We start from the raw sequence: 18,724 nt of genomic DNA on the forward strand, positions 1-18,724 counted from the left end.
TTGGTTTGGAACAGAGCTGATCTCGATCACGTTAAGCTAGCTTTGAGTAATGTCGGTTTAAATACGAGACTGCTGAATAACCCGTTTGCATTTCCCCACAAATCAGCTTATCACATGACATTGCTCCATGGTATTCGAGGAAGGTCTCGATAGGACCATGTTACGTGAGTCTTTGCCGAGACGGACGAAACATTCGTATATGTATACGAAGTGACAATAACATCGACTTTATATACACGACATAATGCATATATATAATTAGCACAATAACGTCGGATTGTTCTATACATTTAATTGAAGGGATACTCCTCCAGTTTATTCACAGCAATTGGAAATAATCATCAAAAGATGTCCTTTTTTGAATGTCAGTGTTTTAAAATGATTGATGCATTTGTGACTGGTATTCCTATATGCAAAAGCATCACGGCGTTAGAGTTGAATCAAGCTGCACTTCTGTGCCATTTTAACGCCAGTGTTTAAAACTGAAGTATGCTTATGATATAAACATATAGTCTTGCATACATGAGTCGAGAGATGATATGCCACCATTTCATCCTCAAAGGTATGACCAACCTTCTCGTCTTCACTCAAATTGTTCTGTATTCGTGTCACTACGTTCAAATTTCTGAGGTCGGCCATACAATATTGCGTCTCTTGCCTAATGTACATTATACACATATCAAAAATCAATGAAAGTCAGTTGTAAAATCGCTATGTAGGTTCTGTTCAATATATTGTAAAATTTCTGCTACACTTCTTGCAGATTGTCCAAACCAAAGTTCACACTTCTATCCTCCCTCACGCGCTGAAGCTCCCCGTGATCTAACACAAAAGTTGGATTCACCGGAAGCGAAAGAATGGATATTTTTCTTTGGCAAACATGATGTCCATATACTGTGCTTGCCTGTGATGAACCAGTTGAGATTTTTCGGCTTGCAAACGAATGTCGTTGCCCACCGTCTGGGTTGGTTCGTATGGACGTACTTCCGGTTCTGAGGGAGGATGCCGGAACTGATAAAGACCTGGCGAATTTGATCTTTGTGGCGATAACAGCTGGTGCAGTGGTTTCTGGGCTGTCCTGTTGAGATAAGAATAAAACATTGAATGTTGTTATATAGATATCAACATTAGAAATTCGATGTCTCTATTAAATATAAATTCACTCAAGACAGTACAAAAGACACAGGTGAATTGTAGGTTACCTTGGTGGATTTGCCTTCTAATGCTTACCTTGATGGATTTGCCTACTAATGCTTACCTTGATGGATTTGCCTTCTGATACTTACCTTGATGGATTTGCCCACTAATGCTTACCTTGATGGATTTGCCCACTAATGCTTACCTTGATGAATTTGCCTACTAATGCTTACCTTGGTGGATTTACCTACTAATGCTTATCTTGGTAGATATGCCTACTAATGCTTACCTTGATGAATTTGCCTACTAATGCTTACCTTGGTGGATTTGCCCACTAATGCTTACCTTGATAGATTTGCCTACTAATGCTTACCTTGATAGATTTACCTACTAATGCTTACCTTGTTGGATTTGCCTTCTAATGCATACCTTGATGGATTTACCTACTAATGCTTACCTTGGTAGATTTGCCTACTAATGCTTACCTTGATGGATTTGCCTACTAATGCTTACCTTGGTGGATTTGCCTTCTAATGCATACCTTGATGGATTTACCTACTAATGCTTACCTTGGTGGATTTGCCTATTTCTGGTAGTAAGGTGTCCAGCCATTGCAACTCATACTGGTTAAACACGTATTCCAATGCCTTCCTCACAAAGCATATTGCCAAGACCTGGTAGTAAATAACAAGATAATTTAGAATAAGTCTTTAAGTTTAGACGAAACCTACATATCTTTTGTTTGTTTTACATATCACATTTTAAAAAGGAGGTATAATTGTTTATCTTTAAAGTAAAAGTGTTTGCTATATAAAATTGAGAAGGGTATAGAGTCGAACCTCGTTATCGCGCACTTGTATAACTCGAAGACCCCGTTTAAATTGGTGTGTCCCGGACAAACTTTTCACCAAACATTCGATCTCACTTAAATTGAATACTCGGATAATTCTAAGTTTTCAACGGCCCCGCCCACCTCGAAATAACGAAGTTCGACCGTAACTTTATACGAACAGATATTAAGAATGAAATAGATGCTTTAGGTTATTGTTTATACTGGAGTAATCAAAACGTCGACGAATAAGTGTTGCTTGTCTTTGATTTCGTAAGGAACATATATCTGTACATATTTAACATGCAATATACTGATATAAAACTCTTTAACGGTTCCGAATGTTGTAATAGAAATTTGGATTTCTTAAACAATGAAATGACATACCATGATAGGAAACGTGATGGCGACGGCCTTAACACTTTTGATAATCCACAGGATAGCCAAGCACACAACTTGGATAAATGTGAACAAGTGTACCCTGGCAAGGGGTACATAACGAAGGTATTTGTAATCGGGCTGGTATTTTTGTGGCATAAACATAATCATGATTCTCTCGACCAGCTGAAAATAAAAAAAAAAATCAATATAAAACATTGAGACCCATTGGAAGCAAGAATATTCTGATTGGATTATTTGTTGAATAGATTGTAAAGATAGAAGTAGAAGGACGCGTTTTCTCGATTTTTTTTCTTTATCTACCTTATTCATTGAAAACCGAGAAAATTGTAGCCCTCGAAAATAAGCCTTTACGTTATATAGCAATTAAAAGTTAAATGCTAAATTATAGAATATGGATGTAACTATACTAGAATGACAAATCTGTTAAGTATAGCATACTCGCATGACTTTGTAGGCCATCAATTCCCTTGAGATTTCTAGTCATTTTCTACATACTATTAAATATCTAAATTCGGAAAATTGTATGTTATATTCTGATAAATCTAACAAAAGAGCCTTTTTCAAATGTATTTTTTCATGTCTTACACATTTGACCAATAATTTCTCTTTCAAGTATGTTACTGTATAAGAGCATTGGCTTTCTAACCTGCATTCCGTTCAGTGCTGACACGCCCATGTAGAAGAAAACACCATACAAAACAGGCATAGGAATATACTGAAAGTATAAATAATGTTTCATTTCAAAGATTGTGCAAACGACGCAGAGGTGAATAATAGATTTCAATACAAATTTAGAATTAGATACGATACCGATAAAATTGTACACAAGTCGTAAGTGAATTTAGACATACAAAGCAGATCTTTAAACTGCATCATACAACTGTTCATTCTTCAGTAATGCTAAGCGCCAAGGCAATAGGTTCCATGAAAAATTACATATAAAAAACTGAAGTTTGTTTGATGATACCATATATATTAGTTTCAAATGACTTTGAATTATCAAAGTAAAATAACCCTTTACATGTCTCTGTAGTAACGACACATGTTTTCATAATTCAACCTTTCTCCAAAATTTTACCACCTAATGACGTTTTCCACAATGCATACGTTCAAAAAGTATAAGTAAGATAGTGTCATTTGAGAAAATATCGTTCGAAGATTCAATTACATTGTATATTGACTTTTCACAATCGTGTATAGAAGCAGGCAATCTACTTTATAAATTATATAATAACCTTTAGTATAGAGGTGATAAGAACAGCCAGACCGCTGAAGATTCCCACCAGTAGTGCAGTCACTCTCTGTTCTCTGTAAACATAAGTCAGTTAGAATAATCACTAATTCTTGATCATATACTGTAAACTACCTAGATTTCGCGAATATTTTATTTCGCAGACTTACATATTCAGACATATTTACGAATACACGATTTCATGAATGCTGATCTACAAGTAAATTTGCAAATGATGAGCTGTTAGAGACATGCACTCCTCAAAACTCAGATATCGGTAAGCGACTTATCATGGATGTCATCCAAAGTTGTTTGTTTGTTTTGTTTTGTTTTTTTTTTTTTTTTTTTTTTTTTTTTTTTTTTTTTTTTTTTTTTTTTATTTTTTTTTTTTCTGTATTTGTAAAATTAGTCGTGATAGATTTGAATTCGCGATTGATTCTCGCGTATATAAACACGAAAATAAATCCCATGCGAAGTATAAGTGTTTCACAGTTCTATTCAGAAAGAACAACTATGTAGATATACTGTAACCTTTCAATATACTGTTAAAATCCTATGTTTTCGTGGAGCATAATTTTCGTGTTTTGGGGGATTTTTTGTTTTTTTGTTTTTGTTTTTTGTTATTTTGGTTTTTTTCTTCTTTTTTATCTTTTCATCCTTTTTCGTGGACATTTTATCTTGATTATACTTCAATCAATCTTATTACACTCATTTTTATTACACTCAGTTTTACAGATAACGGACAAACATTCGTGGAATTAAAGTACCTTAAAAATTAACAGAAATAAAATCCCAAATGAAAATAAATTATTTTATATTGAGACACGAAGACTCTTCTACTGATGCAGACTTCAACATGTCTGAGGATTCTGAATCTGTTATAGTGATATTTGACAATCGTATGAAGATGACAGGAGTCTGTTTTTTGTTATATATCATACATGTAAAAGTATCCTTTGATCACGTAAACTATATTTAGTCTTGATTTATTATTCAGTAATCTGTATGGTTTGTGCAAAAACAAACTTGTGAATAACAACTTTTAATTCACTTTTAGAGAGAGAGCCTAAAATAAATTTAGCTGCATCACACAGCTGTTAAGTCCTTAAATCATTCATTATTTAAATATCCGTGCGAGATTGATGAGAAACGATGTTTCATGCTCAAACATAGCTTTGGTATCTTTAAAACTACAACTTTGACTGTCGACTTCAAGCGAATAATTCGTCTCAAACAATGTTTTTAAAATATCGTGAATTAATTTCTGCGAATAAGTATCATAAGTTATACAAAGTAATGTAACACAATAAGCACCATAAGTTATATAAAGTAATGCTATAATATAACAATAAGCACCATAAGTTATACAAAGTAATATTATACAATAAGTATAGGTAAAATCTATTCACCTGACTCCTAGAAAACTCGGCTTTTCTCCAGGTGCGGTACATTCCGAAGTTTTCTTTAAACTCATCACGTGTGCAATGGCTGTAACCGTTGCTGCGACATACCAAGGCAATCCCAAAAGGGACAAAATCACTATGAGTACTGCTACCACAAGGAGATCCAAGTGATATCCTCCCCCTTTCTGTGAAAAAATGTAGATAATGATTCAAACAGTCACGAGCTTTAAAAAATAGCTTGGCCAAATTTGAATATTTGACAACCTCTAGAACTCAACGGTTATGCTAGAGGACTGCTGTGTGAAATCAAATTTTTAAAAAATCTTAATTTTAAGGAAGTGCACTTTAGCGATGGTGATGTGAAATGATATTTTGGCTTTAATTTCTTCCGAGCGCTGACAAGTTATTTATGAGTTGTTGGTCGTGATGATTACTGACCTTTAATTTATGTTCTGATCGGTTTACAATGACGGATGTAATCTGCTGGTCCATGAAAACTAGGATGGTAGCCAGAATGGCGGGAAGGGCAGACGCCAGCATTAGCCACCAAGGGTTGGTGTCACTTATAGGGTTGATGAACCAGCCACGCCCCTCTCGTGTAGGCTACAACATAAGATGCAGAACTTGATATACCACACGATAATTTTGAAAGAAACATAAAGGATAAGACAATAAGAACTATTCTAAACTCTAAACAGAGTGCGAATTGCAATGTACACGCGATCAAATAAAGGACCTCTCTTTCATTGATTCAGGTTTCGTACTCATTATATTTCTTCAAAGAAATGGCCGAATAGGGAATATCGTTACTCTCAAAGAGTAAACGTCAGGATTATAGTCCTCAATGATGTTCTGTATGTTAAATCTTTATATCCCAACACAAGTATAATTAAGTGTTGCACTCCTTACTCGGTATTTTTTATTTAAGTATGTTTTACTGAAAAAAATTCAAAGGGATTTGGCACAAGTTTTCCAAGTTATCTTGAGCCCTTTCCCCATAAAGTGTGGCAAAACTTACTCGGTAATGTTAATTCTCTGTATGCATTACAGAGGGTTGGAGAGTGTTCTACAAATCAGGATAACGAGGCAGTCATTTCGGTTTTATTTCACATTCACATTTGGTGTCCTTCGGATCTGGTGATGTCTGGCTCGGTTTGTGTGTGAGAAGCATAGGGAGATTTGTATACAGTATTTGGAAGATAAACTCGTTGCTGACCTAACCTTAAGAGAACGGGGATAAGTCAGAGGTAAAGGGTTTTTTTTTTTTTTTTTTTTTTTTGAAAAAGTGTATGTTGTCGAAGTCCAGGAAACATTAAGTGAAATCGATTTGTACTAAGGAAAGTGAAGCTGTGACGTGTACGACTTTTAAAAACTATAAATGAATAAATCTGTTCTGGGACCGACACCACACAATCAGAACTTAACAAAAATCTCTCCGAATTTTATTTTCAGATTACATTTGGCTTGATGGTATCTTATTGTTTAACTTCATCATGAAAACTTTTATTAAAATATAATTTGAATTATTTAACGAACATGTGTTAATAGAAGTATAGAGTTCATGAGAACAAAACTTTGCCTCACCTAGGCTACACAGTTTCATGTCACAAAAAGACAACTGACATCTTTCAGTACCAATTTAAGATTGTATACTGCAGCGCCAAACATTAAATCAAACTGCATCAAACAACCGTTTTGTCCTTGTTTGACTCGTCAGTAATTTTCCAAGATATTAAGGGACAAAAATCAATGAAACATATTCTTCTGATCGGCAAATTTACTGTAAACATGATTCGAGAACAAACTAATGAGCACTTTGATTATGCTGTGGTATCTTACTCTCGTATGACTGTTGCTGTCTGTTATAATCATAATGCACAACTCTGTCGACATTTTCATCGAAACTTCGATGTAGTGTATTCAGTCGGAGGAATACATGCGATGGTCAATAACTACTTTACGTAAGTAATAAAAGTAATGAGTTTTTGCTATTTTATGATAATATGGTAATCAAGATATGAAAATATTTCTCACAGATTGTTAGCGCCATGCATATATCTTAAATTATATGCAAGATTAAATGTCGCAGTTGATTCGATAATCAAGGACATGTTCCTATTATCACGATATTCGTGCAAAAAGTCGTCAACTTACGGTTCATCTCGTGAAACAGGGTTTCGAAAGATGCTGTTCAATAAAAATTACTGGGAAGTTTTACGGGCGTCATAGTGATCTCATGGAGAAATATTTTATATCTTTGCTGGACATGCTTGATGCTCGTTGGTTTGCCTGTTGGTTCCATTATTGTATACCTTATTCTCATTGGAGTATGTGATATTGCTTATATGCACTGACAAAGGTTTGCATGACGGATAAAGCAGAAGACGCTTACTCTTAGGAACACCTCGCTCCATTCTCCTTGTTCCTTTTTCAGTTTCTTATCATCATATTGACATGTTTTAAGTTCTAACTCAGATATTGTGTGTTTATAATTGTACATAAGTTCCACCTTTATAACATCATGAAAGTATTCATTCAACTCAAGGAAGATGTTGTCAACCAGAAACTTGATAATTTTCATGATTTCCTCCCAGGATATTTCTCCTTGGCAAAGCTAATAAATAAAAAAACTACTCATAATAAAGTATTGATAGTTATGTTTTACCTTGAACTCCGACGGCACTGTCAGTTTTGGTGTAGGTAGTCCTAATCCGTAGTCCAGACCGACCATGATTACTATAGCCAGTAAAACACTGAAGTCACTGACTGTTTGTCTCACCTGTAATGTTGTGTTGCATGCGATGAAATATCAAATCTAATTCAGTAATATTTCCCCATCATTACAAAACACAATAGTTCCCAGTTATTCCCAGAATTTCAGATGATATCGTTCAATCATTAGTAGCTTATTGTGACTTCAGCATTAGAGTTACATCATATTAGGATATTTCACTAGTTATTTACTTGTCCATAACACACCTTATTCAAACGTTACTGTGGACAACAACCGTATTTCAATTGCGTATAACAGTAAAACGCAATATTCCTCGAAAGATAAGCTGTTATAGACAACATGAATATCTTAAAATTCAAACCTCATTATCTCGATTTACTAACAACCTGTAACATTAGTGTCTAAGTTATTCAGCCTTATTATTTCGATTTACCAAGAACAGGAAACATGAATGTCTTTATAATCAAACCTTACTATCTCGATTTACCAACAATATGTAACATGAGTGTCCTAATAATTAAGCCTTATTATATCGATTTACCAACAACACGTAATATGAATGTCTTAAAAGTCAATTCTTGTTATCTCGATAGATCAGCAACCAAATTAAAGTTTGAAACTTTTCGACATACTTACTATTGTAGGACAGAACAGGCTGTTCCTGAATCGAACAAAACAGAAAGCGAGACAGGAGGTTCCTAGAAACAAAATCAAAGAAAAGAGGAATACATCCGGTACGTATTGGCTGACACCACAGCCATCGCCCTTCAAAATGCCGCCATTTAGCGTGCATTGGTCCATCCAAGTGGTGACATTCTCAGTCAGTGGTTGTAGAGGAGAGAAACTCGAATTCACAAAAACAGCAGAAAATTCAGTGGTAGCATTTTTAACTGTCGAAAATACATCAACAAGTGTATCATTTCCCAGACTTCCGGAAGTAGAATTAGGTGTAAAATCTCCATAGAAACAGACACATCCTTGGTTATCCAATCTTGGCGTTGGATGAAGTTCTATTGGATCGTCTTTTCGTATTTCAAGGAGCTTTACGATAGCCTGATATATAAAGATGAGGGCGACGAGACAGGCAAAGCTATCCTCCGTAAAGCGAGTGATGTACTGAACTAATGAACTGAGATCAAAGGCCACCATGATGAGGAGGAAGAGTGCAGTCCACAACCCAACCCACACACGTGCTGGCATAAAGTCCCAACCATTATCACTACAATTATAAAATAAATAAAGATTTAAACAAATAAATAAACAAAACAATATCGTATTTCAGTGCAGTGACATAAACTATGATGCAACAAATATTTGTATTGTGTGTATTATATATCTCGATACCCTATGGATAGTGTGTTTCATTGCTGAAATTAATATGCACAAAGGAAATTCAACAACGTTTGTTCACATGATTTTTGAGCAACATTCGTGATATGATATGGGAATGTTAGACTCCACAGCAAGTTACACCTGCTATCTACTTTCAATTTGTGAAAAGAATTTCGATGCCGTTTATTCAAATTAATTTCAATTTTTTTTCAAACATTTGCAACATGAAAAAAATATCGCAAAATGAAATATCTGCATTCTATTAGCGAATGAAAAATACACAGGGCATAATCATAATCTAAACTCAAGTTAAGTAAAACTAGGGCAAAATATGAACAAAAGAAAGATTTACACAGAAGCAAATAAAATCTAGTGTACGGGAAGCGTTCTGTTTCATAAAAGAAATCCGCTATGCAAATTTTGGTCAATACAAAAAATTATTGTCACTCTTTTCAAAGGAGAACAAGTTATAAACGAACATCAACCACGTCCAGTTTCATATTACACTAAGAAATAAATTATATCACTATGACGACCGTAAACCGTCCCCATAATTTTCATCATTTTTATTCTTAAATGTTATCAAGATATATATACATTGTTGTATTCACAAACAGCTTATGGAATGGAATATGCTGTTTGTTTACCAGTCAAAATAAGTCAATAAGAAGTACCTGCAGAGATTATAGAGGATCATTTCCAGGATCAACATCGGGCCCGTACTTCCCAAGATGTTGAGCGGTTGACCAGAGAACAGAGCGAAAAACACCCCACTGACCGCAGCTGCCAGAATACACTCCATGGTACCCTGTAGATAAACGTAATTGGTTATATGATTCTCTGAAGTCTAGTTAAATGCTTAATTTGTTACTCGTGAAAACATATATTTTTATATCACTCTATTTGATAGAACCGAAATATTTAAAGTGTTGAAATTACAGCGAAACAATTGTCATATCAGATAACATGTCAAATTGAAACACCACAACGGGTATAAGGATCTATGCTATCAGCATGCATCTATAGCTGATGACCAAATGTAATGGTCATGTTATATAACGTGCATGCGGGATGTAATACAAAAGTTATACACACCAGATATGAACGGAAAGTTTCTTGGTGGTATTATGAATAAATGTAAAAATTACAGTGTCAATACAGTTAAGAATTAATATATATATTTATTGATAAAGCTAGATTGTACAAAAACACAAAAATGAATAAAACATTTAAATACAAATTTAGAGTTTGATGCAATAGAGCCAAACAATGAATCAAACTGCATCATACAGCTGTTTCTTCCTTCTAGGACTCATTGGTGGTGCTAAGGGCCTAAATTTGGAAGCCTAGGAGAGTCAAATGAGGAAAATTCAGAGTGATGTAAAGAAAAGTAAAAATATCAATGAGGAGGTGCATTAGCGCCACAACTAAATCAATTTTGTAATATTCATCTATCAGATAATTTGGACAAAACTTGAAGTACATGACATTGTGTATATTCTGAACCATGCAACTATTTGAATGTATTAAAACGTGGCTTGCAGGTTACGACAAACCTTGGAGAAAATTTATAAACAGCGTCAAAACAAACTGCAGCGCAGCGAACCACCTCATCATTATAATATACCAATACAACAGATACCTACCATATATTGATGTGTAGCTTCACCAAGAAGACCTCCGAACGTCACATTGGGTGTCAGCGTGGCAAGGAAAAGGTAGAAGAAAGAGGCAACACACTGGAGATGAAGGGCATCAGTGAAATCACTCTTGTACCATTTCACTTTTCTTTTGATGTCGTTGATAAGACCTCCAAATAATCTAAAAATTTGAATGTTTTAAATGTTATATTTGAGTTTCACACGAGCTTTACTATTGTTCCCAAATCCGGTTACACAGGTTCGTATAGTATATCTGGAATGTTTTAGCGTACCTATTATTATTGTTATTTTTAGGATTAACGACCTTGTCAAAATCGCAAAAGAAATGAAAACCATGAAATTATATATATGTTATATATCGATGGATGCGTAAAAGCAGATTCGCAAAGTTTGTGTACCAGGACCGAGGTTGTGAATCACGACCAATATCATGTCTAGCACTGACGCGTTTGTTATTATTGCTCAATTATTTGTAATTGTGTATATTAGGCATTTTTTGTTTTTTGTTTTTTTGTTTTGTTTTTTGTTTTTTTTTTTTTTTTTTTTTTTTTGTTGTTTTTTTGAGAATTTTCGTAAAAAAAAAAATCACATTGCAAATATACCCCAAAACACGATATTCCATATCATAGCTTCAAGCTGTAAATATAATAATTTTCTAGATATTTTATCCTAGTTTCGCATAAGGAGTCGTCGTTTCTATGCAAAGGAGCAGGTGTTTATGGTTTTAGTGTTCGCTAGCTTCCCTAGCTGAAATCATTCTACCGTCTTTAATTAACGCAATAGAACAAAGATGTGATGACTAATACGTTTTGAAATATTGGAAACTTTCATGCTTAAACTGATAACGACAAAAGGTTTTGTAATGCTATTGTTACCTTCCTGTCCGGTTAAGCGAGTCGTCATGATGGACCTCCTCTGGTTGAAAAGGCATGTCGATTGGCACTACCTCCTTCTTTCGAGATTCCTGAAATAAAAAGCATAAAATGTTAATCTGTCCTCCAGAAAAGTGCTCCATGGTTGTTTTAATTTATTATCATCTTAAAAATCAAATACTTGCACTCACACTCGTAATGACAGGTTGCTTGTTTTGAAATTCACTTAACGAAAGAAAATAATGCGGAATTCTTATGTAGTGTATTGTTTGATACTCAAACTATTTAAATTCATTTTTACATCACTTCATTAATGATAAATCAGGCAAATTATTCGTAAAACATCACATTCCTTCCCTGCAGACCATAATGTTTAATTTAAACTTTACCTTAGTTGGAAGAGTGTCAGGAGGCTCTATTCGGGTTTTAGGATCCCAGGACCCAGGTGGCAGCACAGTCACCTGACTTGCAAATTCCTGTACAGCTGTCATTATTTCTACTCGGTCATCACACATATATGCAGTCTCACGGAAAAACTGCAAATCAAGGGAGATAATTCCTTAGTGAATTGCGTCATATGAATATGACATAGCACTGTAATGTTTCTCGAGGTCAATATGACATCGTATATATCTGAAGATTTATTGACATACATATATACGTGACCACGTGATTGAAAATGATAATCAGGATGGAAAGCAGAATCTAGATAAAGTATTAAGATACTCTATTGTTTCAGCAAATCAATATTGGGTTACAAATTTATTTTTTCCTTAGAGTACTATGAGTGTAGGCAGGAACTGGACGCTTTACCTATATCAACAAGAATTACTCACCGGGTCTGTCATCAGCGTTCCCATACAGCGACCGATTTCTGAAGAGGATTCGAAGGATCGTTTGGGCACCAGCATGATGAAAAGGAATCGTGTAGGTAACGCCACTTCCGTTATGTGACCTAGGTCTTTCGCGCTCTTTAACCGTACGAATGCTGCCAATCTGGAATCAAGAGCGTCTACCTCGCCCACCAGAATGTTAAGTACTTCTGCTCCCACCGGGATCTTACGAAGGAATTTTCTGTTTGGCTAAAAATGCAGGAAAATTCAAACTATAATCTCACTCCAACATATTTGCATATTACAAACTTTGCTTTGTATATTACGTTTTCAACGACATTATACGTTTGTAGGCTAGGTTTTTTTATCGACATGTGTCCATTCACCATTTGCAAATTATGTGTGAAGTAGTATATGATGTTAAACCAAATTTTATATATTAGACAAATGAAAAAAATACATATGGTTTTCCTATTTAAAGAAATATCACTGTGATAAATTATGTAGATCGGTAATTTAAAAAATGAGATGAAATGTCATGACAAGTATTTAATGGTTCAATATCTGAAGAAATGGTCTCAAACATTCTACGATAAGATGAGAGCATTTACAGTACACTGACAATATGCAGTCACTGTATATTAATTGATGACGTACCGGTCCATGACCATGATGGTGTAGGAGATGAGCGTGGTGATGGTGGCTAGCTTTCGGTGTATGTGCCTGTTGATACAAATGGTCTGGACATGACATAGAATTTTCATTTTTGGGAAGAGCATCTTCAATTTGGGTGAGATCTGGCATACTCGACTTCATCGCCTCTGTAAAATCAAGTGACACATGAATACAGAATTGTATTACAAACTGATCATATGTGATCATAATATATATCTAAAAGTTTCACAACTGTCTGGGTAGAATTAATTTTTTACCAAAGCATAGCGATATCATTGTAAACCACTACCATATTCTTAATAAAATCAAGCAAGTATCGCATGATGTGTTTGATGTTATTTGTTTATCTGGTGTGATTGTTAGCTGCCGGTAAAGGAAGATTTTAAGGAGAGAGCAAATTTATTACAATACAAGGTCAGTGTTTTGAAATATAAGCTGTATTTTGGCTCGGGAGAGAATGACAAAAGTTGCGAGCCTTGAGCCTCATTTGTCTCTCTGTCCCGAGCTTAAATACAGCTTATATTATAAAACACTGACCATGTATTCTATTTATCTTGAAACATTTATTGAAAATCAGACTTTTTGAAACTCTTTTCTTCTATATCTATCCTAAGTATATATATTGGATGAACCTAATAAATTACCTCTTTGTGGTGTCGGATGTCATACGTAAATATTCATAATTTGCCTTTTTAAAGTTAAAAACCTTTCCATCGACATCACATAGAAATTCATATTTTTAACGCTGACATAATAACAGGCAATATGTTCAAATATTTCAGTCCTTACCTTGGACTAGTTGATGAAGACTTTAACTTACCGTTGTCGATGCCCCTGAGGTCTGGAGTGGATGGAGTGCTGTCATCCTCGCTGCCACCGCCGTACAGTATGAGATGCAATTTACTGTGAGTGTTGCGCGTCATATGCTTCAAATGCACGTGGTGGTGTTTGTGACGTTTCAAAAGGAGCGCGCGTACATGGTTCGTCAAAATTGGTTCTAGGTAGCCTTCTTTCAACCATTGGGCTACTAAAGTTTCTGTAACAATAAATATATTCCTTATTATTTTTCTATGTTTATATTACTCTTTGGGATCTAAGAATATCATGAAAAGTTATTTTTCCATTATATGAGATGTAAGGAATTATGCTATGAGCATGTATATTTGCCGTAATTTATAAATTTATTGAAAATCTCCACGCCAATATCTTGTGTAATTTTGGTTATTGTTGTACGTATGTGTAATATGAAACGCTTTCTTCCTTCATCCAAATAACATATTTTCCAAATTCGTTTTCAAAATACAGTTGAAGAAATCCATATTGATAGCCGTTCAACACAATGTTGAGTATTTCGGATACATTTGTATTTGGCTTCAAGAAATAATTCCGAATATTTTTAAGGAAAATACACTATCTAGACACGAATATTTTTCTCTCTCATACCTATGTTATCACAGTGTTAAAATTACAATATTTTTCACCTGTAAGTTCGAACATGTTATCGACTTCCAGATCGAGAAAGATAGGATTTGATGCCAGAAGGAGCTGGAGTTCTGTAAGACTCTGCATATAGAGTGAAGACACGTGCGGCTTTGACCATCGCTTTCCCTTCTCTTCCAGGACCTCCTCGAACTTTACCCACCTACAGAAAACAAATAGTATCAAAACTGTGATAAACTGATACTTATATACAGAAAAAATGTGTTTGAAGGCAGTATGTTTAATGTTTGTGTCAATTAGGAGGTGTCTGTGGCAACTGAAAAGAAATTTTTAAAAAATATTTCTACAGTGAGACGAATGTCAGCGTTCTGAAATGATAGTTATACAGTTGGCATTATCTTTATGAATTACAACAAAATGAGTAAACACTCAACTTATCATTACAAAATTTCATAAAAAAAAAAATTAAAACCACAAGAAAATCATTTAAGCATATGCATAATCGTAACGTTTCACGGGAGATTTATGAGACATAATGTTTATTGTTATTTAGAGTGAGACAGAGTAGAGCTATACAATTAATCACACTACATCATACTGCAGTTTTGTCCTAGGACTGGTGAAAGATTCCAAGGGCCTAAATGTTAAATCTAAGAGGTGACTGAGGAAAATCCAAAGTGATTAAAAGAAATGTCAAACTTATAGATATTGACGTTCAGTAGCCCCATAACTCAGTAAATGAAATTTTCATATGTCTAAAACGGGAAACTTTACACACGATATAAACTAATAGAGCAGTTTATTGTTCTTTTCAGCAAAGTTACTTCCACTTATTTCAGTAACTTACAAAACTAGATAAGAAATATTCTCTCCTTGAACCTCCTTAATGAGCCATGTAGGCTATACACCTAACATGTTACACAAACAATTGTCGCTAATTACTAATTAACACTCAATGACTAAATGTTATTGGTGACGAAGTATATATCATTTAGTCATACGCATTGTAAAAATTGTCATCATATTGCAAGGTCATCCTCCTCAGGCTTATCGTAGTATAGCTTTCATTTTTTATATTTATTTGAAGTTCTACGTCCTGAAGGTAAAAAATTATATAAATGAGGATTGCCTAAAGGTAAAAACCACGGAAATTCTCATTAAACATTGGAAGCGCATGTTTTTTTGCATACTTTATTGAAATTGCAGTCTCTTTATATCAACCACAAAATAACGCATATATCAATTTATAGTGAGAGCGTTAACAGTCGGTTAATCCACTGAACGACCAGCTCTACATTTTGTGTTAGAAAACATCTTTTGTCCAGAAACTTATGTCTAAAATACTAACTACCATGCACGTGAAAAATCTTAGAGGAAATGGTAATAAATGAGTAGTCCGATTGTCAGTCCACACAGGTCATAAAAACAGCATTCACCAACAAATTTTCAGAACAAAGATGATAGCAAAAGTGATCTGAAAAACAGTTAAACAATCTGTCACGTGACATTCCTTTTTGACAGAGCATCAAGTTTAGCCTCCGAAAACATGCAGAATGTTAGTATAAAAAAGAACAAATATTATTTTAATGACTAAACATTTGAATTATTTATAAACTGTATGATGAAAAGCGGCATAAATCATCCTTGGCCTTTGAATTTAACCCCAAATTCTGTCCAAATTCTGAACCCTAATCGTGACCTTTTGTTGCTCTCAGCGAGTTATGTGACAAATTGCTGTTTAGTATGGTTGTTATTTACATCGCCTCGGTCCTGTAAAGACTACACGATTTTTAGAGTGATTCTCACAGACTATGTTCTTAAATTTCAAAGCAACACTTTACAACTGGGCAACTAATATGGGGTGGTTATTTTTTGTGATTAGAGTACTTTCGATATTATGAAGTATAAAAATTGTAAATGCTGTTAACATAAGAGTATCTCCTTTCATGTTGAAGTTGTCTCCGGAGCAACTCAATTCAAGATAAAGTCCGACATTTAAATTACAGGACAACCAAACAGTATTACTAAGGCAAAATTCAATTTGCAACACATTAAAAGATACAAAACATTATCATATTGAAGCAATTGATTTTGTCAACATATTTAAGAAATTATAAAAAATCTCCTAAAGCTCTGTTCTTCTCCCGCTTTGCTTCGCACTAGGTAGCAGCCATTCTTAATTTGTCACGGAGTGTGTTTTGTGACCTTTCTAAGAATCATCAATTTGTAGTCAAGAAGCGATATTTTTATCAAAATCACTCAGTGGACGCTTTTGGTCTTGTTTGAGATTTTTTATTTTCAACAGACGACAATTGCGTGGACTCAAGATAGAAAAAATTGGAAAACAAATCTGATCTGCTAAAAATACCTTAATGTCATATTTTGATTTATTTGATAATTATCATACACGATATCTATCTTAATCGATTTATATTTTGCAAATATGGAGCAAATTAATTACTTTTATTTAAAGTTGATGTTAATGTTCTCCGCTTACAGAACCTATAAAGGATGTGTTCATATGTCCAGATCTATGTGAATCTGGTACAATACATGGACAAATGAAACAGATTTTATTTGGTAGTTTCTTTGAGTCCAATTTAAGTAGAAATTAAAATTTTTAATTTTGAAACCGATAGGATCAAATATAACATGGTAAATATATAAGACGTGTTCACTCACCTCAAACTATATATTGGTGTTCACGCTTTTGGCTCATGACTACATGTGTGTCCGCAGGACGGTAAGACAGATGTACATAATAATTATTTTGTTTAAACCTATTTTATTAATTAATTTATACCAAAAAGAAGGCATAAGATAACATAGCTAAGAGATGGCTTCCATAAAATACGTTGTGAGAGGTTGACAGTCATAAATAATAGTCATAGTAAGAGCGGTCACATTCTGTAGTACCTTGTTTGTCCAGCTGTACTTATGTATCACGCAAGGTAAAGTTGTTATAAATACAGTTGACACTGCGGTAAAGGGCGAGCAAATTATCTACATCTAACTCCCTGCCTACGCTAGCTTGAATAACCTTGATAAATTATATTGTTGTTGTGTCTACGATAGCACATTAAATGGATATTAATGCATGTTATCTGTTTTATATTGATAGTTTAACTGCTCATAAATCATTATTCACCTTTAAATGTCGTCAATGCTAATTTTTAATTGATAATCAATCATTGACTATTTCTAATTAGTGAGAAATGTTTTACCTATGTATACTTTCCCATTTGTTTAATCAGGTATCTGTGATTTTCATCAATTTCCATTCATCCTATAGAACATTTCCTATACTGTTAGAAATTGGAAATCGACCTCTGACCTTTTGACCTTTACCTTCAATAAAATAACTTCTTATATATTTCATTTATTTTTGCTTCATGTGGTCAAAATTTCCCTCTGATCAATATTGCTTTGAAAATATTAACCACAAGAATTAGCAGAATATTTGGTTTTGAAAATTAGGTACAAGCAAAAATTCAGAAATGGTTAGAAAATTGTGGTTATGAAACTATTTAAATGATAAAAGTTGGTCTTATTATTCTTTGGAAATAAGCTACACAATGACAGGAACAAATTTGAATTGAACATTTCTTTAAAGTTTGATCAAAACATATCCAGTGTTCCAGCAGTTATTACTCGGACAACATATATATATCTTAATTAGAATTCTAAAAAGAAGAAATCTACCTCCGTATTTCTTTCCATACGAGTTCTTCGTCGTAATGACGCAATACCCCCATTTGACAGAAAATATCACGTGGCTCTCTTTCTTCATCTTCATTTTCATCGTCAATGACTTCATCTTCCTCTTGGCCTTTTGCTACAGCCATATCGTTAACAAGTGTATTATTATTCATTTTAAAGGCTGTCACGTTATTTCTGAAATAAATGAAAAAGAATATAAATCATAAGAATTATATATCATATTTCAGAATACACAAATCATCATGTTGAATTTATACGAAAAACGTCTAGAAAATAAGAACATATCAGCAAAGTTATAATTCAAACTCATATTCAGTAAAACTTGGACAAAATGTGAACAAAAACAGCTCTAAAAGGGGGCTGCTGACAAAGGAACATGGAACCAGGTGGAAGAGCAAGCATCCTTTGCTTCACTCGCCATGTATATTTCATGCAAGTAATGTCTCGTTCTCATA

The 18,724-nt window shown here is 34.1% G+C and overlaps 1 protein-coding gene across 1 annotated transcript; it reads right to left on the reverse strand.

Annotated features, from left to right (window-relative positions):
• Positions 1-748: 748 nt before the first annotated feature.
• Positions 749-18,421, reverse strand: LOC132563690 (electrogenic sodium bicarbonate cotransporter 1-like). Its single transcript, XM_060228444.1, has 18 exons — positions 18,252-18,421; positions 14,591-14,751; positions 13,930-14,145; positions 13,092-13,255; positions 12,438-12,683; positions 11,991-12,137; positions 11,605-11,693; positions 10,715-10,889; positions 9,743-9,876; positions 8,373-8,955; positions 7,668-7,781; positions 5,441-5,605; positions 5,009-5,187; positions 3,604-3,676; positions 3,015-3,083; positions 2,354-2,530; positions 1,707-1,811; positions 749-1,078 (listed from the first exon to the last, which is right to left on the reverse strand). Exons 1-18 carry the CDS (start codon positions 18,419-18,421, stop codon positions 749-751), a joined length of 3,297 nt encoding a protein of 1,098 aa, XP_060084427.1.
• Positions 18,422-18,724: the final 303 nt, after the last annotated feature.

The sequence above is a fragment of the Ylistrum balloti genome, unplaced genomic scaffold (assembly GCF_031769215.1).
Source record: "Ylistrum balloti isolate Yb309-2 unplaced genomic scaffold, AGI_CSIRO_Ybal_v1 Utg369676, whole genome shotgun sequence".
Taxonomy (NCBI): domain Eukaryota; kingdom Metazoa; phylum Mollusca; class Bivalvia; order Pectinida; family Pectinidae; genus Ylistrum; species Ylistrum balloti.